The sequence below is a fragment of the Zalophus californianus genome, chromosome 6, assembly GCF_009762305.2.
Source record: "Zalophus californianus isolate mZalCal1 chromosome 6, mZalCal1.pri.v2, whole genome shotgun sequence".
NCBI classification, from domain to species: domain Eukaryota; kingdom Metazoa; phylum Chordata; class Mammalia; order Carnivora; family Otariidae; genus Zalophus; species Zalophus californianus.
The window spans coordinates 146,322,505-146,346,987 of NC_045600.1; the positions used below are offsets into that span (position 1 = coordinate 146,322,505).

A 24,483-nucleotide genomic window follows, 5' to 3' on the forward strand; every position below is an offset into this window, starting at 1 on the left:
CAGGCCCAACGACAGCCAGGCGTAGCTGCGGTTGGTTGTTTTAGCTCACGAAGGCCTTGGGCGTCATTTCTCACCTAACCATCACCTTGCACGGCGGGCAGGGGAGGCCTACTGCAAGTCGCCGCGGCCCCCGGGTCCCCCGGGACGAGGCTCCCCCGGCCACCCCGCTCTGGGACGAGGCCCCCCCCCCAGCGCCTCCGGCACCCGCGCGTCCCCGCACCGCGGGCAGCCTCGCCCGCGCCGGCCGTGACGCCCCACGCCGGGGTCCGCCGGGCCGCGTCGGACCGGACCCAGCGCTCACTACAGCCCGCCGGACTTCTGGGGCCACACGTCGGTGACGCTGTCACACCACAACAAGCATCTGTGAAGTGAGCGAGCCGTCCCCGTACCTGCACGAGGTCGCAAACTGCGGGGAGCCACCGCGTCCCGCCAGCCCCGGCACTGCAGTAGCCGGGAGGAGGGGACAGGGCCTTCCCGGGGGCTTCCGGGTCGCGCCTCTGCACGTGACTGAGAGGGGAGCCAGGCGATTGGTCAGCGGAGACGGCGGCCGTCCAGGGCGGGACCAGGCAGGGGCGGGGCCGGGGCTCCGGGCCGGGGCCTGGGTGTGGGCGTGGTTCCGCGGTGGGCGGGGCTCCAGTCCGGACTGCGCGACTGCGCACTGCTGTCTCTGCTGTCGTCGCGGCGCCAGGAGGGACGCGATGGCCGGGCCCGCGTGGATCTCCAAGGTGAGAGCCGGGCCGGCGGGTGTGCTGCGGGCGGGCCGCGCGGGCCTCGGCGGACGGGGACTGTGCGGGCGGCCCTGCGCCCAGACGGCGGCGCCTGAGGCGGGGCCAAGGTCACGGCCGGGCCCGGGTGTGCCCGCGAGCGCCGCGCCGGGGCTGGACCTGCGCCTCGCGCCGGGGCGGGAGTGGGGGGGGGGGACCCGAGCGCGGCCGGCGGGGCCGGAGGGTGGCGGGGGAGGGGCTGTCCCGGGCTCGGCCGGCAGGGCCGGCGCCGCGGGGCTCGCGGGGACACCCGGGCCCGCCATCGGACGGCGCGGGTCCCCCGGCCCCCGGGACATCCTAACCCAGTCCCCCGCCCTGTCACTGGGGAGAACCCCGCGACCTCGAGGAGAGCTGTCGCTGCCCTTGACAGCTAGGGCCGGGGCCGGAGCCGGAGCTGGAAGGGGCGTCAGGGCCCCCTGCAGTTCCCGGGTTCGCGTCTTGCAGACGCTGCCGCTCAAGGTCACGCGGGGAGTCGGGGTCGGAAGTGGGGGCTGCCCCCAGGTGTCCTGCTTCCTAGTTCTCAGTCCCATTCTCCCTACTCGTAGCCAAGGTCACACACAAATAACAGGCACGGGGAAAAGTAGGCCCTCGGGTCTCCTGTTGAGCTTCCCGAAAGGCCCCCTAGAAATCTACCGTAAGCAATTCCATTTATTTTATTTTATTTTTTTTAGTAAAATTTGGTGCTATGTTTCTCCTTTGCTTTGAGCTTAAAGAGCATCTCAGATCACTGTCATTTAGTGAAAAGAGCTCTACGCTGGAAGCCTACACCAGGAGATCTAGGTTTGAATCCCAGGAGATGCTACTGATTGGCTGTGTAACCTTGAGCACATTACTTTACATCTCAGCTTTGTCTGCCGGTCTGTAGAATATCTATGCTTGCCTCACAGAGTTGTTTGAGGATTAAATGCAGTAATGTGAAAGCATTAGTACATGCAGAAGGAGCACACGAATCTGAGGCTTTGCCAGCATTCAGTACATTTATCTGCAGTCACGAGCAGACTGGTTCTTGGGCCTCAGTAAGTGGGTTCTGCCTCGTTACCCCCTCCAGACCTGGCTTAGTGAGTGATGGTCACTATTCTGCCACATTTGCTCCTGAAGGTAAAGCGATTTCTGTGCCACTGTCTCAGCAGAAATCAAACCTTTCATCACGGAGTTCACCCCACTTAATACCTGACTCATCTTTGGTAGGTCCGTCGAGCCTTCAGAGGTGGTCTAAAGCAGCACTGTTGATAATGGATGTGCGGGTCGACTTGCTTTGCCTGTAGTGTGGACTGCAAGAAAAAATCACATAGTGGGTGTTCAGAAAGTGTTGGGCTGTGGAATCAGATGAGGTTCTCCCCTGTCACGGACTCCCGTGTGGCCCTTGGCCATCACGGGACCTCTGTGGGGCCCGTTTTTCCCTTTAGGGGTTGGAGCAGAAGGTGCCTCAGCCCCATGCCCCAGGATGCTGGGGATGCTGGGTTGATGTTTCAATCAGAGCAGTTCCTCTACTGGGGTTCCATGTAGGGTTTAATTTGAAAAAGTGGTCTGCAGCTTAAAATTTTTTTTCTAAAAAACATTATTTAGAGAAAATACTAGGTTTCTAAAGACCTTTCTGATTCTAAAATGCTGTAATTATGAGCCAGCTCCCCAGCAGCAAATATTTATTAGTGAGTACCTGCCATACATCCAACATTGTATTTATATGTTTTTAAGTTAGATCATGAAGGTAATAAAGGAAATGGGGAACCGTGGATTCCGATGGCCCAGGACCTGAAGTCAGAAGTTCAGTTCATGCTCTGTGAGCCTGGCCTTAGTCTCCTTATCTGAAAAGGGCCACTAATACCTACCTCTCCAGGTGTAATAGAGATAACATAATGTAATGTATGTACAGGCACGTTATAAAGTACAAGACAGTCTCTGCCTTTAAAAAATCTCATTTTATGTACAGTTCTGGGTCATTTTAATGACTTAGATGTATACTGCCTTATTGTAAGACCACGTGGGAGAGATGACAAACATGGACCAGACTGATTGGTAGAGAAAATCGTCACAAGTATTAAAGATGTTTGCTGGGATGGGGATTCGTCAGATAAAAGAGATTATTGAGGCTGGCTTGTGTTTCTCCAGAAAATACTCATTGAGCACCTCCTGTGAGCCCCGTGCTGTTGTAGGCACTGGAGATCCAACAGTGAATAAAACATAAAAATCTTTGTGCTTGTGGATTGACATTTGAAATCGCTTGTTTGTTGCGTCTTTTGTCACAAAGACATGGTCCTGTTTTGTATGAATGTCTTGCCCCTCTCTCTCGGCTGGGGTGGGCAGAAGCACTCGTGCAAATTTTACAATGTTCCTGTCACCGAGTAGCTTTTACACGGCCTCTCTTCCAGCAGCCCATCTGTCCGTGGATGAATCATGTTCTAGGATTAAGATTTTTGCCGGTGGTTTTGGCATAGAGTGTCCTTTTGAGTCTGGCCCTGTTTTTTATTTTCAGTCCAGAGAGATGACTGTAGATGCCAGGTTAGGGAGTACAGTTCATTCACACCTGCTTGGCTGTTGGTTGGTGTCTCTAGTAGATGCTAGTGTGACAGCAAAGTGTCGGGCCTTATGAGAACGGTCCCCAGAAAGGAAGACTAAGGCGGCATATAACAAATGTATTTTTGCTTATGTATCTAGCGTGAAAAGAAGTTACGTTTATAATTTGTAATGAATTTTAGTACCTTTGGTCTATGTACCCAATTTCTTAATAGGACTTTGTACCAGTTTTCAACGACTCAGTTATTAAAGTTCAAAGTAACCTTTTCAGATTTCTGTTTCTAGTGTCTGATAGTGTTGAGTGGAAACCACTATCCCAGTGGTAACATCTTGGGCTAGTGGAGTTAGGGGGTCACTTTTCTCTTTTCTGCCTCCCCTTTCCTGGCAATTAACAATTACATAATGACCATGTCATTATTGTTAATGACCGTGTCATTACTTATCAGAAAAAATAAGTAAAATCTTCATTCTGTATGACCCAGGTGTCAATGGTATTAAATAAACTTCGTTAGATTTTTGTTATTCTAATAAGTGTAATTACTAAATATTCACGGGAGAAGAGTAGGCACAGTGTGTAACTGAAGGAACACTGGACTAGGAGTCAGGAGACCTGAATTCTGGTCTCTGGTCACCCTGTGGCTGCAGGCAAATCCTGACCCATGAAACACCGATGTCTCTGCCTGTATAATGAGTGAGTTGGGCTCTGGAATTTTTAAGGACCCTTCCAGCTCTAAAATTAGTGATAGTTTTCTTAGAGGATGTGTTTCCCCCAAATTGACACAGTAGTCAATAATGTTGATATAAAATCTTCCAGATCATCTGAGGAAAGTCCAGTGTTTGAACTAAAAAGGGATAGTTTCATTCCGCCTTCAACATTTTTTGACAACATATTCGTCAAATCAAATTTTAAAATATATAGTACTTAAATTTCAAAGCAGAGATAAACTAGATATTTAGGTTTTCAAATCTGAGATACCTTGTCACATTGAGCTAATACATGAGACAGATATTCGTAGAAGTTCCTGAATATATGTGTGCAAATTTGCAGCATCATCAGCCTTCAGAAATGGCCTCATCCCTACTCCTCACTATATGTGGTTTAATTCTGTGCATGACATTTTTTTATTGATATTGATGTAGGTCTCTCGGCTGCTGGGGGCATTCCACAACCAAAAACAGGTGACCAGAGGTTTTGCTGGTGGTGTGAGTATAATTACATCTTTTATTTTCCTTTTAGAAGTTTCTCAAGAAAGATGCTCTAACACATTTATTACATAGTTTTTTTGTCGCCATTTATTTAAAATTAGGGAAAACTTGTCATACTTATGCTGGATATTTAAGTTATGGCTAACACGCATAAATCCATCGGATCACTTGCACATTTAAGAATTACGTTACAGGGCGCCTGGGTGGCTCAGTTGGTTGAGCGACTGCCTTCGGCTCAGGTCATGATCCTGGAGTCCCGGGATCGAGTCCTGCATTGGGCTCCCTGCTCGGGCTCCCTGCTCAGCAGGGAGTCTGCTTCTCCCTCTGACCCTCCCCTCTCTCATGTGCTCTCTCTCTCTCTCTCTCTCTCATTCTTTCTCTCAAGTAAATAAATAAAATCTTTAAAAAAAAAAAAAGACTGAATATATTAAAAAAAAAAAAAAAGAATTATGTTACAGCTGGCTCTGTAAGCCTGTCACATTAATGTCTTAAAGTAGCCTGGTTAAAAATAGAAATCACCCTTGAGCCTGTTACTTCACTTCGAAATCTCATTTTGGTAAGACAGTTTTTTTCAAAACTTGTACAAGTTCAGAGAGAATTGTTGAGAAGCTTCAAAGCCTGCTTTGCATTTTTATTTTGTGAGCTTCCCTAAAAACAGTAGATTGACCGCTGTTAGGAATGCCTCAAACTTGTCTGAGCCGTATGGGCTCACACGTCCTTATGCAGTCTTTGTAGACATGATAGTGGATCTCCTATTTCTTATTAAATCTGCTGCTTTTAGAATTCCCAGCATTAGAATTCTGTGCGTTAGAAGCTGATACCACATTTTTAGAGCATTCTAAGACTGTGGGTCAGTGACTTCCTATTTGTTTTTATTTTACCCCCTTCTTATAGAATCTGATTTGGATTTCATAATTCCTCTACTCCCATATAATGTCTTACTCTAGGAGGGATTTATAAGACCGTTGTACCTCTTTTTTTCCCCACTGACTTTCTATACTGTGGAAGAAAAGTAGATTCTTCTGGTGGCCTGATGACATTTATTATTACGTGTTGGGAGAACAGGAAGAAGAAGCCAAAGCGTTCTTTTGGCTCTGCTTGTGCAAAAGACGCAGAACGAGGCTCACACTTGAAGCGCCCGGCTGGCCACGCTAGCATTTCAAACACGCTCTGAGGGCTGATGGGATGATCATTGCTCTCTGCTATGATTTAAGCTGTCCATTTGGTAAAGATTTTTGCCTGGTGGGAAGGGGGTTATATTTGAAAGAAAGAAGAAGAGGAACTAAGTTTTTAAAAGATTTATTCAGTAATACAGAGAAATTCAGAAATAATTAGGCTACCTGCTCAGTGAGTATCAGTGGAAGGCAAAAGACCAGGGACCATTGTCCGGCCAGAATTCCTGGTGAGAGAAAGTCCCCAGATAATGACACTTAACGGTCTCCAAGTGGGGGGAGCGGTTCTGAATTAACTCCTGAAAGTCCCGTCATCACTTGCCTTTACACATTTTTATTTCTACGTTTGAAATGCTGGCTTGATTGTTTGAAGTCTTTGTGATAAAGCCCTGGCCTCACATTAGAAACACCCCTGTCCTTCTCTGCAGGCGTGACCACACTTGCTGTTCTTGTAGGCCACACACAAACTCTGCGGGGCTCCCCTTGATGGTACTTGTCATTGAGGAGTGGATGTCACAGAGGGGCTCAGGAAAGCGGGGACCTCCTTGTGATTGGAAGTCTGGTGTTCTCTGAGTTCTAGAACAGACTGCAGCAGTCTTCTGGGAACGTGTCTGAAAGGGGTTTTTAAGCCTGAGCAGTTGGGTGAGGACCTAACTTTCCAGGATCCCGGTGGAGAGGAGAGCAGTTGCCTTCATGGGAAACCCTCTGAATTCCAGTGAGAGAACCTTGTGGAAATTTGTTCTCTTTGGCTTCATAGACTTGAATTAATGGGTCTCTTTGTAGCTTGTCAAAAAAAATATCAATTGTAGTTTACTTTTGTTTTATCTAAAGAGCATTATTTATTAGAGCCTCAACTCAGGTGAAGAGTAGAGTCTCTTGGGTCTTGCCTCCGTTTTGGTGAGCTCTTGGAGGGATGTCTCTTTTCCTGAAGGCCTTCGGGTCTTCTTTTTTTAAAGATTTTATTTATTTATTTGACAGAGAGAGATAGCGAGAGAGGGAACACAAGCAGGGGGAGTGGGAGAGGGAGAAACAGGCTTCCCACGGAGCAGGGAGCCTGATGTGGGGCTCGATCCCAGGACCCTGGGATCATGACCTGAGCCGAAGGCAGACGCTCAACCAACTGAGCCCCCCGGGTGCCCCAGCCCTCGGGTCTTCTTGAGCACCCCCCCCCCCCATGAGCTGGATTTCTCTGTCAGTGATATTCTTTCCAAACCTTCAAAAATTAATCCTTACTGTCCTCTTTGGTGATTTCTTATGCTCAGGTTCAGACAGTCACTTTAATTCCAGGAGATGGTATTGGCCCTGAGATCTCAGCTGCGGTTATGAAGATTTTTGATGCTGCCAAAGTAAGTGTGTTTAAAAAAACACCTTTCATCATAATTTGTAGAGAACATTTCTCGGGTAGTTGGAGTCTGTGTCCCCTTAGGACAACTTGTGTGAAGCGGAAGGTGTTGGCCGTCTCCACTACCCTGACTTCAGTGCCGCGCAGGGCTTAGCCCTGCCAGTCCCCTGCCTGCCTCATTTCCTGTCTCCTGCCAGCAAGACTAGAACTGATATTTCACAAAACCATCTAGGAGATTTTGAAAGATTAAAAAAAAATCCCGATGTGGTATTACCATCAAGCATGAGGGACAGTTATTCTAATAGCCCAGTCTTCATGCAGTAGCTACTTTAAAACCTTTTTGTTTGGGGAATACAGGAAAGTTGGGCTTTGTTTGATCGCCCTTGAGATGCTAGGCAAAGTCCCATGCTCTCCTGTAAGATGAAGACTGGAGTGGGGTTTGAACCGCACATACACAGCTTTTGTAAGCTCCAGTCCTGTGGAGGGGCTGATGCCTCTCCAGTGGCAGACTGCGCAGAGAGCCAGTATGACTGGTCACCTGCTGTAAGCGCCCGGTGGAGAAAGACCTGCCTCCGCCTGGTCGGCGCCCACCGTGCCGGCTGTCGGGGCACATACAGGGAAGGAGGGGACTCTGGCGTATGCCTGCATGGCTTATGGACTGTATCTGGGACTGGACTGTTTTTAAACAGCTTTACTGAAATACAGCTGATACGCTGCACGGTTTGCTGGTTTGCCGTGTGAGGTCCAAGTCCGTGGTCTTCAGTGCATGCTCAGAGTTGTGCGGCCAGCCTTGCGATCTAATTTTAGACCATTCTCACCCCCCAAACAGAAACCTTACCCTCGTTAGCACTCGCTGCCCAGCCCCCAGCCCCCTCAGCCCACCCCTCCCTCCACCGGCCCTAGGTCACCACTCGTCTACTTTGTGTCCACACATTGGCCTCTTCTGGACACTTGTATGAATAGAGTCTTCTACTGCGTGGTCTTTTACGATCGGCTTCCTTCACTTAGCGTATGATTTCTAGGCTCACGCCCATGTCAGTACTCTGGTGTTTCCGCCCACCGTATTTCTCCTCTCCTTGTGCTATTCTTATTTTAGCCACGGTAAGAGTTGTGAGAAAAACAAGTGGGCAGGTGGCAACCTGGTGCGGACTGGACAGGGTAGCGGCAGAGAGGCCCTCTGGGTGCATCAGGGAATGACATCTCATCTCGAGTGCCAGGAACTTTCTGGACCTTTATTGTATGCTTTCACCAGTTCACCCAAAGTTGAAGACGTTTGTCCTTGTAGTGTGCGTGTGGGTCACACCAGCGCCTCTGCGGCTCACTGTGCTCTGTGTCACGGCATCTAGGCGCCCATTCAGTGGGAGGAGCGGAATGTTACCGCCGTTCAAGGGCCCGGAGGAAAGTGGATGATCCCTCCCGAAGCCAAAGAGTCCATGGATAAGAACAAGATGGGCTTGAAAGGTAGTGCATATGGTGGCAATTGTGGATTTCTGCTATAGGTGTTAATTTTGAAAGGTTATGATACATTTGAGCTAAAATAAAGCCTGACCGTGTTAAAATAAAACCATCCTCTATGAGGCAACTTCTTTCTTTCTTTTTTCAGAATTTTTTTACTGGAGTGTAGCTAACACACACTGTTACCTTAGTTTCAGGCGTACCACATAGAGGTTCGCCTTCTCTGCACCTTACGTTGTACACCCCACATGAAGCAGCTTACTCATGGTGAGGTGGTTTTTCACTTGGGACGTGTTTTTCTCCAGGAAGAACATTAAAGGATTACTGGCCAGTGTCAAATGAAAGTTATATTTTATGTTCACCTAGATTTATCTTTTGTACACTTTGCACGTTTTTATTCTCATTTTAATTAATATATGCTTCAAGTCATGATTCAAAATGTGAGCATATGCCTGATTCCCATTCAGCACCGGCTGTAAGTGCAGACAGATGCAAGTTTGAATCTCATCTGTGCCACGTACCACTGGGAGGCTTGGGCCAGTTTCTTACTCTTGCTTTTGTTTTTTTTCCCTTCATTTTTATTCTATTTTACTTTATTTTTTTAAAGATTTTATGTATTAGAAAGGGAGAGGGAACATGAACAGGGGCAGGAGGGTCAGGGGCAGAGGGAGAAGCAGGGAGCCCAACGCGGGACTCGATCCCAGGACCCCAAGATCATGACCCGAGCCGAAGGCAGACACTTCACTGACTGAGCCACCCAGTGCCCCTTCCGTTCACTTTTAAATAACAGCAAGAGTGTTGTTACCGCATGGGTGGTGGTGAGGGTCAGATACTGCCAAGCCTGGTCCTCCCCCGGGAGGTGCACGGTGTTACTAAGGAGTGCAGTAATGTTCCAGACAGCTTCCAGGGGATTCTTCCTCCTTTGTTTGAATCGGGGAGAGGGTAAAGTCAGAGACAGACGCCTTCTGCGCTGCGGCCCCAGTGGGTCAGTGGGTGGCTTGGGAGCACACGCTGAATGACGTCTCCCGGTTCATAAGCGTGCATGGTACACATGTCACATGGCTACTTCTCATCCTAACTAAGCTCCAGTGGGAAAGTGAAACAAGGAAAAATTGGAATTTCAAGGAAACATTCTGTACTTGTGTTTATAAAGAAGAAGAAGAAAACCCAGAATGTATCCCATTGTCATCTGGGTGCTTTTCTTTACCACAGGCCCTTTAAAGACCCCAATAGCGGCTGGTCACCCATCTATGAATTTATTGCTCCGGAAAACATTTGACCTTTATGCAAATGTCCGGCCGTGCGTCTCGATCGAGGGCTATAAAACCCCTTACACTGACGTAAACATCGTCACCATTCGGGAGAACACAGAAGGAGAATACAGCGGCATCGAGCACGTGGTATGTTCGTTTGATTCGCACTTGGGTTGTCTCTGTGCACTTGGGACAGGCGTCCTGATTCCCGGTCGTTGGGAACGGCTCTCCGAGACGGCTCACCGCGACCGGGCCTGAGGCGGGTGAATCTCCCACCTCACAGGCGTGTTCTTGGGCAGGTGGCCATCTCTGCACCTCAGTTGTCATCCGTGCAGTGGGACTTGTGATTCCTGCCTCCTGGGGCTGGGGCTGCTGATACTCACCCCCGCGACGCCCCACGTGGCGGTGTGTCCTCACTGCCCGGGGCCCAGCACCGGCCAGTCCCGTGAGGCAGGACCCGTTCTCCCTCAGATCGTGGACGGGGTCGTGCAGAGCATCAAGCTCATCACCGAGGAGGCGAGCAGGCGCATCGCGGAGTTTGCCTTCGAGTACGCCCGTAACAACCACCGGAGCAACGTGACGGCCGTGCACAAAGCCAACATCATGTGAGTCCTGGCCGGGCCGGAGCCCCGCTTGCTGTCGGGGGCAGCAGCGACCCAGCGTCCCTCTCTTTTCCCCGGTCAGTGGGTCAGGCATCTCCGTCTGTGAGCAGATTGGAGGGGCAGGAGGGACTGGGCGTCATCAGAGCAGGGCACTGGAGACCAGATCCCCAGATGCTGTGACTGCTTAGCCGAGGAAGCCACCCAGGTCAAAGGGCAGGCGCGTTTATGCTGTCCAAGTCGACCAGGGGAGTGTGTCTGACACGGCCGCGTGCCAGGGGCCGTCCGGGGGCTTGGCGGTGCACCTCCTGCTTGCCCCAGTCTGCTGAAGGCATCTCTGGATGTGCAGCGAAAGCGCTTGAGCGTGTCCAGCGGTACAACCATTTAAATGAGTCAGTTTTAACATTTTCTTATTAATAGATATTTCTTCGTTTTTGCTGGACAAAACCATTAAAAATAAGTCCTTATTTTGATCAGATATTTTACATTTTTATGCCCTTTTTGTGCTTCCAGAGATATCCCAAAACATTTTCAGTTTGCGTTTAATTAACTGCCTAAAAAATAATTTTACTGTGATTGAAATCAGACATCTGGGCTTCTGGAACTAACATTTCTTCAACTTTACTCTTTGACTTGATCCTTTTCTTTCTGCAAGTCTTTCAACCATTTTTATTTGATTAAATACAGGCGAATGTCAGATGGGCTTTTTCTGCAAAAATGCAGGGAAGTTGCTGAAAACTGTAAAGATATTAAATTTAATGAGATGTACCTTGATACAGTGTGTCTGAATGTAAGTATAAATGCTTGCCTACCTGCTGCCTTCTGTGGCGTGTCGCGGGTGCGGCTGATGGCTAAACACACAGTGTGTATTCCTCGCAGATGGTCCAGGATCCGTCCCAGTTTGATGTTCTTGTTATGCCAAATTTGTATGGAGACATCCTTAGGTGAGTCCAGCTATACCCTGTAGTCTATAATTTATTTATAAATGTCCTGAAATGAATGTGGCTTAAGAAGTTTCATTCGAATATTAAAAAGTATAGCGTGTGTGGTAGGAGTTGGATCCTGGTGATTTGGGTGGTAATGTCCATGATCACATGTTGGATGGGTGATTCGTTTAATTTGCCAAATTGGCCCTGGGCTGTTGTCCTCTAATGATTCGTCCCTTTTCCCATTCTGAGATGTTTTATTGGTTGATTGATTTCAGTGTGTTACTATGTGTAGCTAATGGGTGGGTCATTTTGTTTTTTTTAAGATTTTATTTTATTTGACAGAGGAAGTGCAAGCAGGGAGAGCGGCAGGCAGAGGGGAAGCAGGCTCCCGGCTGAGCAGGGAGCTGGATGTGGGGCGCGATCCCAGGACTCTGGGATCACGACTAGAGCCAAAGGCAGACGCCCAACCCGTTGAGCCCCCCAGGCCCCCCAAGTGGGTGGTCATTTTTACAAAATTTTTGTGACTTTTGATATAATTTCTGTAAAAGAAATTTTCTGTAAACGACTTACAGAAAAGTTGCAAGATGGTACAAGGAACTCCTGTGTCCCCGGCCCCCCCAGCCCACCCCTGCTAACGTTACTTCTGCCTCTCTTCCCCTCGCCCTGCCTTCCTCCTCCTGGTGTCCTCCCCAACCACATACACGAAGTTGGCCATTATTCCTTCTACATCTGTTAGTCGGTACTCGGCTGCGAGGATCAGCTTCCCTTCTCTCATTGATTTGTGTCCTTACGTCAGTTTGACTCGTGGGTATAACCGTGAGTTCTGTCCGTCACAGCCGTCATTTATATTAGCCAGTGTGCGTCCGTTTGAGCTGTCATGTCCTGGACACGGCCGACCGTCTGCTTTCTGGCACAGTAAGCTGCCTCCGGCCCATCCTGGGTTTTTCTAACTGTGGTCCCAGATCAGCCATTTCTCCAAGGAGCCCTGGTTCCCTTTGGCAGAGAGTGGTATTTAAAATCCAAAGTCTGGGGCGCTGGGTGGCTCATTTAAGTGTCTGCCTTCAGCTCAGGTCATGATCTCAGGGTCCCGGGATCAAGCCCCGTGTCTGGCTCCTGGCTCAGTGCGGAGCCTGCTTCTCCCTCTGTCTGCTGCTCCCCCTGCTTGTGCTCTCTCTCTCTGTCAAATAAATAAATAAAATCTTTAAAAAGTAATAAATAAAATCCAAAGTCTGAGTGAGGTGTTTCATTTTTTCAAAACACCCTTTGAAATGTTTTTCTGCCCCCAGTGACCTGTGTGCGGGATTGATTGGAGGTCTTGGTGTGACACCAAGTGGCAACATTGGAGCCAATGGGGTTGCGATCTTCGAGTCGGTAAGGACCTGAGTGGTAAGGACCTGGGTGACGTGGGAAGTGGCGTTCACATAGGAATGGCCTGAGGGCCCAGGATGGGGTTATCTGCACGAATGTGGTTCAGCTGTTGAGTTTTCCCAGGAGTCGAAATAAAATGATGCTTTCTTTAGGTTTTTTTATATAAGCTTGGTTTATTTATTCATTTCCCCCTTTTTTATTTTGTATCATTATTTATTATGTGTCCTTCCTCAGTTACATCTTATCAGAAGCTGGAAAGGATTGTTAGCCCGTGTTTTTGCACTTTCCCCCCATGGTTTTGGCTCTTGGTTTTTCTGAGGCTTTACTTCCTGACCCCATGTCTGATGAATGAGGAGACGTGACAGGGCGCAGCGTCCCCAGGAGAGGGCTGTTTGCGGTCCCTCTGACCATGTTTGTGTTCCTCCGGTAGGTTCACGGCACCGCCCCGGACATCGCGGGCAAGGACATGGCCAACCCCACGGCCCTCCTGCTCAGCGCTGTGATGATGTTGCGCCACATGGGGCTTTTTGACCACGCTGCGAGGGTTGAGGCTGCGTGCTTTGCCACAATTAAGGATGGAAAGGTTTGGGTCATCGTCTTGCACACATTGTGTTTGGGTGAAGGCAGCAGTCGTTGGCTCCCCGAGCACACGTGGGTCCGCTCTATGGAGAGAGGAGCTGTGCGTTCCGTCGTGGCAGGGGCTAGGAAGCACTAACCCAGAGACACCCGTGTGCTTTAGGAGGAGCCGCGGTTCGGGGCCAGAGTCAGTGAGGCCTCGGTGTCCTGTTGTCAGTGCAAAACCAGGGTCAGGTCCCTGCTCCTCCCCGCCAGCAAACCTGTGTGGTGCGTGTGATAAAGCCTGCGGAGTCTTAACACGCGAGGGGAGCTAAGGTCCAGGCTGCGGGGCCAGAGAATCGAGCGGCAGGGCCGGATCAGATGTGCGGAGACGTGCTCCACGTGTGTTGTGAAAGCAAAGCACGTTCATAAAAGGAATCATCGTGGCTGATAAACTAAATGTTGGGTGACTTTATGTTCTTCATGCACATCATCTCTGTAAATCTCTGCTGCTCTGTGAAGTAGATGCTACGACTAACCCCCTTTGCCAGGTGAGGGAACCTGGCACAGAGAGACTGACTGACTCGTCCAAGGTCCCACAGCTCCTCCGGGGTGGCCGGGGCTCACAGTCTGGCTCAAACCCAGCTTCGTTGTTCTGTGCGCAGGCAGAGAGCGAGGCTGCAAAGGCATAGCATCTGTTTGGAGAGAGTGCTGCCTCAAGTCCTCGGTGGCCCTTGGAATTGTCGGGACACAGTGGGACGGGAGAACCAAGTGTTTTGGGGTCCCTTTGGGAGTGAAGGGAGGGTACGCTGTTGGAGGACCCGGGGGCCGGGTGGGAGAATTTCTCTTCTAAGGAGGAGAGTCGGAGAGCTAGTGATTCAGGGGTGCCTGGCGGGCCGCCTCGGTGCAGTGTGGGCCTCCTGATCTCTAGCTCATGAGTCAGGCCCCACGTGATTCAAATATTACCTTAAATTTGTTTCTCAGCTTCCAAAATAGGTCAGAGTACGTTTTCTCAACTTTAAAAATTCCCCAAGGGATTTATGGTTTGTTTAAATGTCCATAATCAATCTTAGGGTCTACTGTACGGACAGAGGGAGAATTTTGGAAAGCCTCCCTCCTCCATTTTGTCTTCAGAGCGCCTTGTCCTCTCCAGCGTGTTCGTCCGCGCTAATTGGACCCTGGTCATTCTGGACGGGGGGTGCCAGACGTGCTCGGGGGCTGCGCTAACTGGACCCTGGTCGTTCTGGGCGGGGGGTGCTGGACGTGCTCGGGGGCTCTCTGTAAATACAGCCTGGCTTGGCTCTAGCGTGTGGGTGCATTTTCTCTTTGCTTTTCTCTTTTCCCAGAGCTTAACGAAAGATCTCGGAGGCAACGCAAAATGCTCCGACTTCACGGAGGAGATCTGTCGTCGAGTACGAGATTTAGATTGAGGCTCCTGTGAGTGGTGCCTGTGGGCGTCACTCCCACCGGCCGCCACGGGCACCTCCCATCGCGCACACGTTTGGTTCGCTTCTTTCCCGACAGTACACTTTTAGACGTGGCCTTTTCTGAACAAAATCTGTGCAGAGGCTGCGGGGGACGTCCCTAGGCCTGCTTTCAGAGGACTTTCCCCAAGTGCTTGTTTTATTTATTCTGTGTCTATCCCGTATATGTTTTTTGTAAATTCTAAGTGGACTGTATCGTTTGCCATGTTAATCATTTTACACTTTGGTTAAAACGGTTTTTTCCTCAGCTGTAAATACGATACAGAATTAATAAGAGAAAACATAACTTTTTAAAGAAAACCGTTTTCCTTGGTTTATGAAAAATGTAATAGAAACAAAATAGATTATTGACATGATAGTAAAGATGATATTCTTAAAAAACTAATGGGCACAGGAGAGGTTTCCTGGAAAGTTCAGATCAAAACCAGTGAATAGGGCATACTTAGCAATGTGGGAAGTAGGCAGGTGAGTCCTTCGACGTGAATTACTGAGTATGAATAAAGACTTCAAGAACTATGTAAGGAGAGATGTGATTTTTGTTAATAAGACACAGGCAGTATATTTGATACAAAGACGTGGGTTTGTGTGTCTAGTTACTTTGTTACTGGAGACCCCCGTTGCTGGCCAGAGCTTCCATGGCCTGGAGGGGCGGGCTTTTTGCTGGACAGTGGGAGGCGTCTCTGGCGCAGGGCCAGCCGCGTGTGGTCCACTCTGCCTGTAGCCGCCCAGGGCCCCCAGCGCCTCGGTTCTGGCTGCAGTTGAGCTGGGGGTGCTGGCTGGCCTGCCCCATCCCCAGGGCACCGGGTCACTGCCTGCTGTCCCACCTCAGCGGCGCCGGCCAGAGATGAGCCTGCGGCGGGGCCAGGGCTCAGCCGCTGACCCCGCCCCCCCCCCGCCGCCGCCCCAGCACGACTGCACTTTATGTCAGACTCCCAAGTCACTATTTTCGGCGACTCCTGTCCTCTTCTTGCCCCCCCGCCCCGGATGGCATTGCGAACCCGTGGGCCTTGCAGAGCGCACCCTGAGCACAGGATTCCTTAGCGAGGATCCCTGTCTGGACGCTTTCTCAGGCTTGGCACCACTCACGTCTCAACGTGTGTTTGACTTGGTTCAGGCTGCGGCTTTCTCTGCTCTGTTGGATCGCGCCAACGATCCGCCCTAGTAATGAATTCCAGAACTGACTGAGACGTGTCTGAGGTCACAGGCTACGTATTTGGGGTGCAGGGCTAGCGCGAGCCGCCTTTCACAGCGGCCTCCCCTCAACGCCGTCCTGCGCTGTGCGGGCTCCAGGACGCGGAGGGTCACACCCGTGGCTCATGGTCCCGTGGGTTCAATACCCACGACTCCCTGGCCTGCCTGCTCAACTGACAAGAAAAATCAGGTACTTGCTGGCAATTCTGTTAAATGGTTTAATATTCAGATCACAGTACAAACAGGCAACAGCGGTTTTATTAAGCTTCAGGTCAGTCGGCAAGTGTGAGGTGCCCAGCGCCCAGGGCTGGCACGGCGGGGTGGGCAGCAGCCATGGGTCCAGAGGAGGTCGGCCTGACCATGGGCTCTCCTGCAGCGCGCCAAGTAACTCCGGCCATCCCTCTCCACCCTCCCCCACGTGAGCCAGCAGCCTGCCCTTTACTTCCAGGGGGAGAGCTGATCTCGTTTGTCACCTGAACACAAAGCAATGCTTAAAAGTAAAACTATTCACATGTGAAGCTTCTGGAATCGTCAGCGGCTGCTGGTGATAGACCCGGTAAATGTGGACACCAGTGCCATGGCCAGACACGGAGACCTCACAGCCTTGCTGGGCATCCGTGCGCCCAGACCGAGGAGGACCTGGAGCCCAGGATGACCCTCCAAAAGGCCTGCCGTCTTCAGCAGAAACTGGGAGGATGGCCCCTGATTATTTCTTCTGCTCTTGGTAAAAGGAGTCGATGATGTCTTTGTACTTCTCCAGAACCGTGAGCCGTTTCACCTTCATCGTCGGACCTGAAGGAGCGATTGGAAAGAGGGAGTGAGGCCTGGCTGCTGAGAAGCCCGGGAAGGTGTGTGCTGAGGATCGCGAAAGACCAGGAGGCATCGCCTTCCTTATCCTGCACCCATTTCTGATCCTCCGCGTATTTTCTGTTCTGTCCTTCTGGTGAATCGATGACTCACACACTCAAACCCACAGAACTACAGTTTCTGTCTCAGGCTCTCGGATCCTTCCGGGGCAGGCGAGCCACCTTGCCAGGAGCACGCAGGCAGCCTCAGGACAAGGCTCTGGCCAACATGCGCGTGGTGAGCAGGTGACTGCCATCCGACTGACGTTCTGACTGTGACCTCACGAGACCCCAGGCCAGAACCACCCAGCTAAGCTGCCTTGGATTTCCAACCCACAGAAGTCAAGATAATAAATGCTTATTGTGTCAAGCTGCTAAATTTGGGGGTAATTTGTTACACAACAGTAGCTAATGGGTGAGCGGCCTGTGACCACGCACACGACGTGGAGCGTTATGCTTTGCTTGCCCGAGCAGCTGGGGGCAGACCGGGTGTGCCACCTTGTCTGACGCGGTCTCTGGGAGAGGTCTTTCCCAAATTCCTGTTCTTGGCCTTGGTTCTTCCCTGTAAAGCATGGCCGCAAGGGCTCTGATTCACCTTGGGGGCAGCTCGAGGCCATTTTGCGCTAACACAAATGGCCTGATACACTTGGCTGCGTAACTGGAGACTTCCAAGTCACCTCTGGAAGCTGGTCAGAGAAGACACCTGCCTTCACTCTCCTAGCACCAGCCAACCAGACATGCTCCATTCTGCAGGTAGCTCAGTGCCCTGCTTCAGCCTCATGGGCCAGAGGCCATTCCAGAAGCCATTCCTGCCTCCCCTGGCCGCGAACACCCCACATGCTTCAGCCAAGAGTGACTTCCTCCGCCCAGCTGGGGCTGCACCAGTGGCCTTTCCTGGCTTTGTGGACCACGGTCCAGAAGGGCTTCATTCCTTTACCTGCACGTGAGCTGAGCCCCTAGAGCCAGGGGACTCCAGCCCAAACACTAACAGGGCTTTAGGGTCTGCCTCCTGGTCCTGCTGTGATTTCAGGGGAAAATGGCCCCCCAGTCAAAGCAAAGTTAAAGGTTCTACGTTCAAATTAATAGGCTCCAGCACACATTTAGTGCATGCGTCTGGCTTTCCCCGGGCGCAAGCCTGCACACCGGGCAACTGTGTCCTCCCGCCAGAAGGAGGGGGCTCTCCGTGGCTTTGTGCTTGCCTTGGGCTTCCTCCTAGGCTCGGCCATGGCCTCTGCCCTCCCACACGGCCCCCTGAATAGTGAGAACAAACAAGCAAGAAAAAACACCCTACCCAACTCTCCACCCGAAATGGAGAAGTCCCTCTGGAGAATGGCCCACTTCTGGATGTGGTAGGGCCGGGCAGCTGCGTTCCTGTTGACACTCTGGATCCCCTGCTCAATGGCCTGATACACGGCCTCATCCTTGGTGCCCACAATCTCAGACACGGTGGTGGCTTTGCTGCCCACTCTCTGGCAGAAGGCCACAGCTGGTTCAGTTAGGCTGTCCGTCGGCTCGGAGGTGTCTGGGTCCAGCACACACTGAAAAGCCAGAGGTCAGACCAGGCCCAGGCCTCACCCCACAAGACACAAGCCCTGGTCTTGGAGGATGTGGGTCACCATAAGCTCTGTTCAGAGACGGCCTGTGGTGGAAGGGCACCTAGCAGGACCTCAGCCAATAAAACCATGGGCTAGAACAGGGACCCTTCCAGACCCGTCCAGCAGCCTGGGCTCAGAGCATCTGAGCGGGGGAGTGAGGGCTGCAACCCTGGGGAGCCAGGCTGAGCTGGACCATAATGGGTCATCACAGCAGCATGTGACCAATTGTGTTTCCTGCCCCGTTGCAGGTAGCCGACAGGCTATCCCAGAATAAAGTCTTGAGATGTAGATGTGTCCTGGCCGAGCATGGCTTCTGCTTGGGCCAGACCCACAGACCACCCACCCGCCTAGAGCCAGAACCCCTGACACACCTTCAAGGTGAGCAGCATGGACAGGAACTTCCTCTGGTCCCCGATCAGCATGGCATTGCTGACGATGGGCAGCTCCATCTTCACGGCCTCCTCGATGGGCACAGGGGGGACGTTCTCTCCACCAGCTGTGATGATTAATTCTGGGGAGGCAGGGCCAGGCCCCCGGCACAGGTTTTAATCCAGGTGAATGGGCTGGACCAGGACCCAAACCTCGGCCCCAGCCCCTGGAGGCAGGAGCGTCAGGCAGCACTGTGGATACTTGGGGGTGGTGGGGGCAGTGCCATGCCCTCAGAAGCACCTCACACCTGCTGGGGGACACCTGCTGGGGTGGGACACCTGCTGGGGACACACCTGCTGGGGGATATCTGCTGGGGTGGGACACCTGCTGGGGGACACCTGCTGGGGGATGGTGGCAGTTCCTGGAGCACAAATGCTCACTCAGGGCTCCCACTCCTTTGCTCATCCTCCCAAGACTTTGCCTGCTCAGACTTCTCATCCATCGCCCCCAGACACGCTGCCATCGTCCCGCAGTTGAACTGCCACCAGCCGGCAGGCGCCTGGCACTCACCATGGGCCAGGTGCTGTGCTAAGTCCTACGTGTGCAGTGATTTACTGAACACTCACCACCGGCCTATGAAGAAGCCCATTGTACAGATGGGGCCTGAGGCATGGGGAGGTTAGGTGGCTTGTCTGAGGTGGAGGAGCCTGGGGGAGCGCAGCACAGCACAGCCCCAGAGCTCCTGCTACGAGCTTCTCACCTCGCATACGCCTTCCCAACGCGCCCCCCGTCTCCCCTAACACACCGCGTGTTCTCCGCAGGAAGCCCTCTCCCCTCCAGGGACGCTGGCTCTCCCTTCTCGGAGCTGCTCTCACAGCGTCCACCCCTCATCCACCGCCTCGCTCATTCAGGGGTCTACTGAGCGCATCTGTGCAAGACCAGCTGGGGGCACTTAGCACTCTGGCCTCCTCCCTGGAAGGTGGTATGCTGCCAAACAGATGGTTATAAGTGGACATTTACTCAATACACCTGACTGCTTTCGCGAGCTTGTGGCCCCCCAGTTCTAGTTCAACAAAGACGAGCTGGTCCCCTTGTGTGCAGGTCCCGTGTGGACGTCGAGACAGACCCTGGCTGCAGGGAGGCTCGTGGCCCAGCTGCATGTTGCGCATGAACTGGGTCCAATGGGCAGAGGGCCCACGTGCACGGCAGGTAAGACAGGGAGGCAGAGGCGGGAGGGGTGGGGCCCCTCTAGTGCTGAGGGGCGGCCCGGGTGGGTGGCAGCCTCTGAGCGGTTGGCGCTCAGAGTTTTAGGGCACTGGTGAGCGGGGTGAAGAGTGGTTACCAAGGCGAGGGCTGGCCAGGGAGGAAGCGTCCAGACTGGGGTCTGTTGGGGGCAGCAGGGGTGGAGCGGGGGGGGGGGGGGACCACGCCCAGGCAGAGCCCAGTGGCTGTCACCAGCCCTGCCTTCCTCCTTCTGGGGCTTTCCCTGGCCCCCTTCCCCCTTTCCCCCTCCTACCAGCGTCTTTCACGAGTTAGTACACATAGAAGCCCTCAGCAAACTGGGCACAGAAAGGAGCACCTGCCAAAAATCTGCAGGAAACACACTCAGAGATCAAATGTCGAAAGCGTTCCCCAGAGATCAGGAACCGTACACAGAAGACCACTGTCCCCATGTCTGTTCACCGCTGCTCTGAAGGTCCTACCAGTGCAAGAGGCAAGAGAAACACCCAGAAGGAATGGAAAGAAGGAACGAAACTGTCGGCATCTGGAGACGGTCGGATGGTGTGCACAGAAAGTTGGAGAGAAACCTACAAACCCCAGCTCCTAGCGAGTTCTCCGGGTCACGTGATGCATCAGGAGCTGCCGGCGAGTCTTCCGGGCTATGACATCTGTCTTTGCTCCGGGCCATTTGACTACGTGGAGGTTTGTTTGTCTTTAATGTAGTAGAATTTCACTGAGTCCCTCTTCTTGGCTCCTGTAGATCTTCCACATTCCAACAGGATAACGGATTTCTGTTTCCCTCCAGCAGCGGTGAGGGCCCCCTTCTTTATGGGGAACATTCTGTCTTCTCTGTTGCTATATCGTGCACAGACTAGTTTCTTCTGCGATGCCTTCTAAACGCGCTGGCACAAGCCACAGATTCCCTATGGCGACGTCCTGACCTGTTTGCGAGCCGCTGCTGTGCATGATGCCACCCTGCTCTGTCTGACAGGCCGGGTGCGACCGCGGGCACCGAGCCTGCCCCTTCTTCCGAGGCGTGGGGTCTGGCTTTCCCAGGACTGGGGCCGGCTTCTGGCTTGGGAGACTCCCGTTTCATTAAGGAAGGAGCTACTGTTTCTGTTTTTATCCATGAATGAGGATATTAAATTTTTTTAAATGCTTTTGCAATAGATGTGGAGATGATCATAAATATTTTAAAGTTCTATTAATGGGATTAATTACATTATATATCCCTAGGTTTCCAGAATAATCCCACTTAGTCATGATGGGTTACGTTTTATTTATTTTATTTTTTTATTTTTTATTTTTTAAAGATTTTATTTATTTATTCATGAGAGACAGAGAGAGAGATAGAGAGAGAGGCAGAGGGAGAAGCAGGCTCCCAAGGAGCAGGGAGCCCGATGTGGGACTCGATCCCAGGACTCTGGGATCATGACCTGAGCCGAAGGCAGACGCTTAACCATCTGAGCCACCCAGGCACCCTGGGTTACGTTTTAATGTGCTGGCATAGACTAGTATTGCTAGTCTTTTTGCTAGTATTTTTTTTTTCTAGTATTTCTTTTAGGATTTTAGTATATATATTCATAAAAGTCATTGGTCTATGGTTTTCTTTTTTCTTTTTTTAAAAAGATTTTTTATTTATTTGACAGAGACACAGCGAGAGCAGGAACACAAGCAGGGGGAGTGGGAGAGGGAGAAGCAGGCTTCCTGCCGAGCAGGAGCCCGATGTGGGGCTCGATCCCAGGACCCTGGGATCATGACCTGAGCCGAAGGCAGACGCCTAATGACTGAGCCACCCAGGCGCCCCTGGTCTACGGTTTTCTTTTTAAATACAATCTTTTTCAGATTTTGTATCAATGTTATACTCCCCTCACTAAAAATTTGGAAGTTTTCCTTCTTTTCTATGCTCAAAATCAGGTGAGGTATCATTGGAATTTCTCAGTGAATCTCCTGGTCCAGCGTGTTGTGCGTATGTGGTGGGGGGACGGTCATAATGTGTTCCCCGGGAATCAGTCTCTTTAAGTTTACTGTCTTTTCTGAAGTAGTTACATTCGCCCAGAAAATGATCTAACTCACGTTTCTCAGTATATCTGCACAGCGTTGGGCAATTTATACCATGTTTATGGATTGGATGACTCAATATTGTAAAGAGACACATTCTCACCAAATTAATCCTTAGATCCAATGAAATCAAAATCAAAATCTTGGCAAGTTTTTGGAGGCCACTGGCATGATTCTAGCCAAGCTTGTCTTAAAGATGAAGACCAAGGCCGTAGGCCTCACATAGCCATATTACAGGCCGTATCACAGAGATACTCGGGTACAAGGACAGGCAGTTGAGCCGCCTCCCACACAGTCCCCTGGTGGGTAATGCCCTGCGGGGAGGTGGTCTCCTTGGCAGTGAGGCTGGGTCGGTGGATACTTATCTGGAGAAAAGGCACCTGGGCCTGGACCTCTAACCATACTATTTTAAAGATTTTATTTACTTATTTGACAGAGAGAGAGAGAGAGAGGGAACACAAGCAGGGGGAGTGGCAGAGGGAGAGGGAGAAGGAGGCTTCCCGCTGAGCAGGGAGCCCAATGCGGAGCTTGATACCAGGACCCTGGGATCATGACCTGAGCCGAAGGCAAGCACTTCACCAGCTGAGCTCCCTAGGCGCCACCCGACCATACTGTTTTAAAGGACGTCCAGTTGGGTTGATGTTTCCCCATTACTACCCCACCCCTTCAGCATGCAGGCCTCACCCGCCATCACCAAGCCGGGCCCTAGGCGGCGCTCTCCGCCCGCCCGTGCAGCAGGAGGGTGCGTGCAGGGATCTCGCAGACCCCAGCAGTGTGCCGGTGGGCGCCAGGAGGGTCGCCAGGACTGTTGCCCTGCTCTTCCCAAGGCTCAGGCCAGGCCTGCCCAGACTCCACCCTGAGAGCCAGCCCCCTGTGGCCAGCAGAGCCCGGGCTGGATGACACCCCTGCCTGCAAGATTTCCAGAGTTGTTCGCCCACTCACTGAGCTGTTTCCCTTGGGAAACGGGTGGGGACCTCGCCCCATGGATGTGTTTGTGTTTACACCTTCTTGCGCAAAGTAAGCAAAACACTTTTTCCACTTTTTCCGTGCAAGTCCGTCCCCCCTGGGAGGGCCACATTACTCATGGGAAATTTCTCTGAAGTCTCCTGCTTTAAATTTTATATCCAGTCTGTGTTCTCCATACCATGCCCATGTTTGCACGTAAAAATGCATGATATTTATGCCCCAGAATCTTCTGGAAAGACTTGCCTGGTTTCTCTAGAGAGTCTGAATCCCAGCTCCACCATTTACTAGCCGGGCGACCTTCCCGGCTAGTAAACTGATGGCATTTTACTTTCGACTCTCTGCTGTGGGGCAGACACTACCCTTCCTTCCTCCCTTCCTCCCTTCCTCCCTTCCTCCCTTCCTACCCCTCTCCCTCCCGGTCCTGGGCCCGGACCTCTAACCATACTATTTTAAAGATTTTATTTACTTATTTGACAGAAAGAGAGAGAGAGAGAGAGGGAACACAAGCAGGGGGAGTGGGAGAGGGGGAAGCAGGCTTCCCGCGGAGCAGGGAGCCCAGTGGAAGGAAGGGAGGGGGAAGGAAGGAAGGGAGGTGAGGGGGAAGGGGGAGTGGGGAAGGAAGGGGGGAAAGGGGAAAGGAGAGGAGGAAGGGGGAAGGACTAGCCGGCTAGTCGGAAGTAAAATGCTGTCAGTCCAAGTGCACAAACTCGATACGGGCTCAGGACTCGGGGCACAAACGGCAGCAGCGCGTCCCCCCAACACACATGCCCGTGGCCAGAAGCCAGCCAGCGGCACTCACCTTTGAGGCGCCCGGTGATGTAGAGGAAGCCGTCCGTGTCCAGACGCCCCATGTCCCCCGTGTGCAGCCAGCCCTCGGCGTCGATGGCCTCTCGCGTCTTGTCCTCCATGTTCAGGTAGCCCATGAAGATGGTGCGGCCCCACAGACAGATCTCCCCGATGCCCTCGGCATCCTCGTTCACCAGCTTCGCCAGGCAGCCTGGCACCACCTTGCCGGAGCTGGGGGCGGCCCGAGGGGGCCCGTCAGGCCTCAGCCTGGGGGCAGGCCCTACCCAGGAGCCCCCAGGGCTCCAACCTCCCACACTTCACCTCCCAGCTTGTATATTTTAATAGAGACTTGGAGTGAGAGGTTTTAAGGAGAAGGAAGGAAGGAAGGGAGGAAGGAAGGAAGGGGGGAGGAAGGGAGGAAGGAAGGAAGGGGGGAGGAAGGGAGGGAGGAAGTGGGGAAGAGGGGGAAGGAAGGAGGGCACATCAACCTCAGTGAGGGGCCAGCAGGAGGGGTGTCATTAAGCCTGACAGGGGATCGCTCCAATCCCCCCAGAGCTGACTGCCCTGCCTGCCCACGGGGGGGCTGGCCCTGTCCTCCCAACTCCCCCTCTACCCCACGGCCCCTGGCCATGTGGCCCCGGGCGTCAGATGCGGGGACAGCCTCCGAGACACACCGTGCCCTACGGGAGGGAGGGGTCGGAGGGAGGAACCCGTTCGGAGGGCCCGGCACTGTAAGGGTTTCCCACCTCAGGCCCCGGTGACCACGGCAGAGACCACGGGCCCGGGACAGGCCGGAAGTGTTGGCACT

General features: G+C 52.2%; 2 protein-coding genes across 10 annotated transcripts in view; one reads left to right on the forward strand and one right to left on the reverse strand.

Annotated features, from left to right (window-relative positions):
- Positions 1–628: 628 nt before the first annotated feature.
- Positions 629–15,157, forward strand: IDH3A (isocitrate dehydrogenase (NAD(+)) 3 catalytic subunit alpha). Of its 2 annotated transcripts, XM_027569406.1 has the most exons (11): positions 629–725; positions 4,419–4,481; positions 6,919–7,002; positions 8,345–8,459; positions 9,666–9,853; positions 10,178–10,311; positions 10,993–11,095; positions 11,185–11,249; positions 12,521–12,605; positions 13,033–13,185; positions 14,504–15,157. In XM_027569406.1, the coding sequence occupies exons 1-11, from the start codon at positions 699–701 to the stop codon at positions 14,585–14,587; spliced, it is 1,101 nt and encodes a 366-aa protein (XP_027425207.1). In that variant the 5' UTR covers positions 629–698; the 3' UTR covers positions 14,588–15,157. The 2 variants fall into 2 exon arrangements, with proteins under 2 accessions (XP_027425207.1, XP_027425208.1); XM_027569407.2 differs by lacking the exons at positions 629–725; positions 4,419–4,481 and adding an exon at positions 5,731–6,371.
- A 141-nt stretch (positions 15,158–15,298) lies between these two features.
- The window catches only part of ACSBG1 (acyl-CoA synthetase bubblegum family member 1), a 44,234-nt gene continuing 35,049 nt past the window's right edge, over positions 15,299–24,483 (reverse strand). For all 8 annotated transcript variants that reach the window (XM_027569404.2, XM_027569402.2, XM_027569401.2 and 5 more), the window contains 4 exons: positions 23,689–23,906; positions 18,644–18,783; positions 17,969–18,215; positions 15,299–16,624 (listed from right to left, as the gene is read on the reverse strand). In XM_027569404.2, coding sequence (XP_027425205.1) covers positions 16,539–16,624; positions 17,969–18,215; positions 18,644–18,783; positions 23,689–23,906 — 691 coding nt within the window. In that variant the 3' untranslated portion in view covers positions 15,299–16,538. The remainder of the gene's footprint in view (positions 16,625–17,968; positions 18,216–18,643; positions 18,784–23,688; positions 23,907–24,483) is intronic.

Coding starts and splice junctions, on each gene's coding strand:
- IDH3A (XM_027569406.1), top strand. CDS start 699: ATGGCCGGGCCCGCGTGGATCTCCAAG. Junction 8,460..9,665: donor GAACAAGATGGGCTTGAAAG/GTAGTGCATATG, acceptor TCTTTACCACAG/GCCCTTTAAAGACCCCAATA. Junction 11,250..12,520: donor TTGTATGGAGACATCCTTAG/GTGAGTCCAGCT, acceptor TTCTGCCCCCAG/TGACCTGTGTGCGGGATTGA.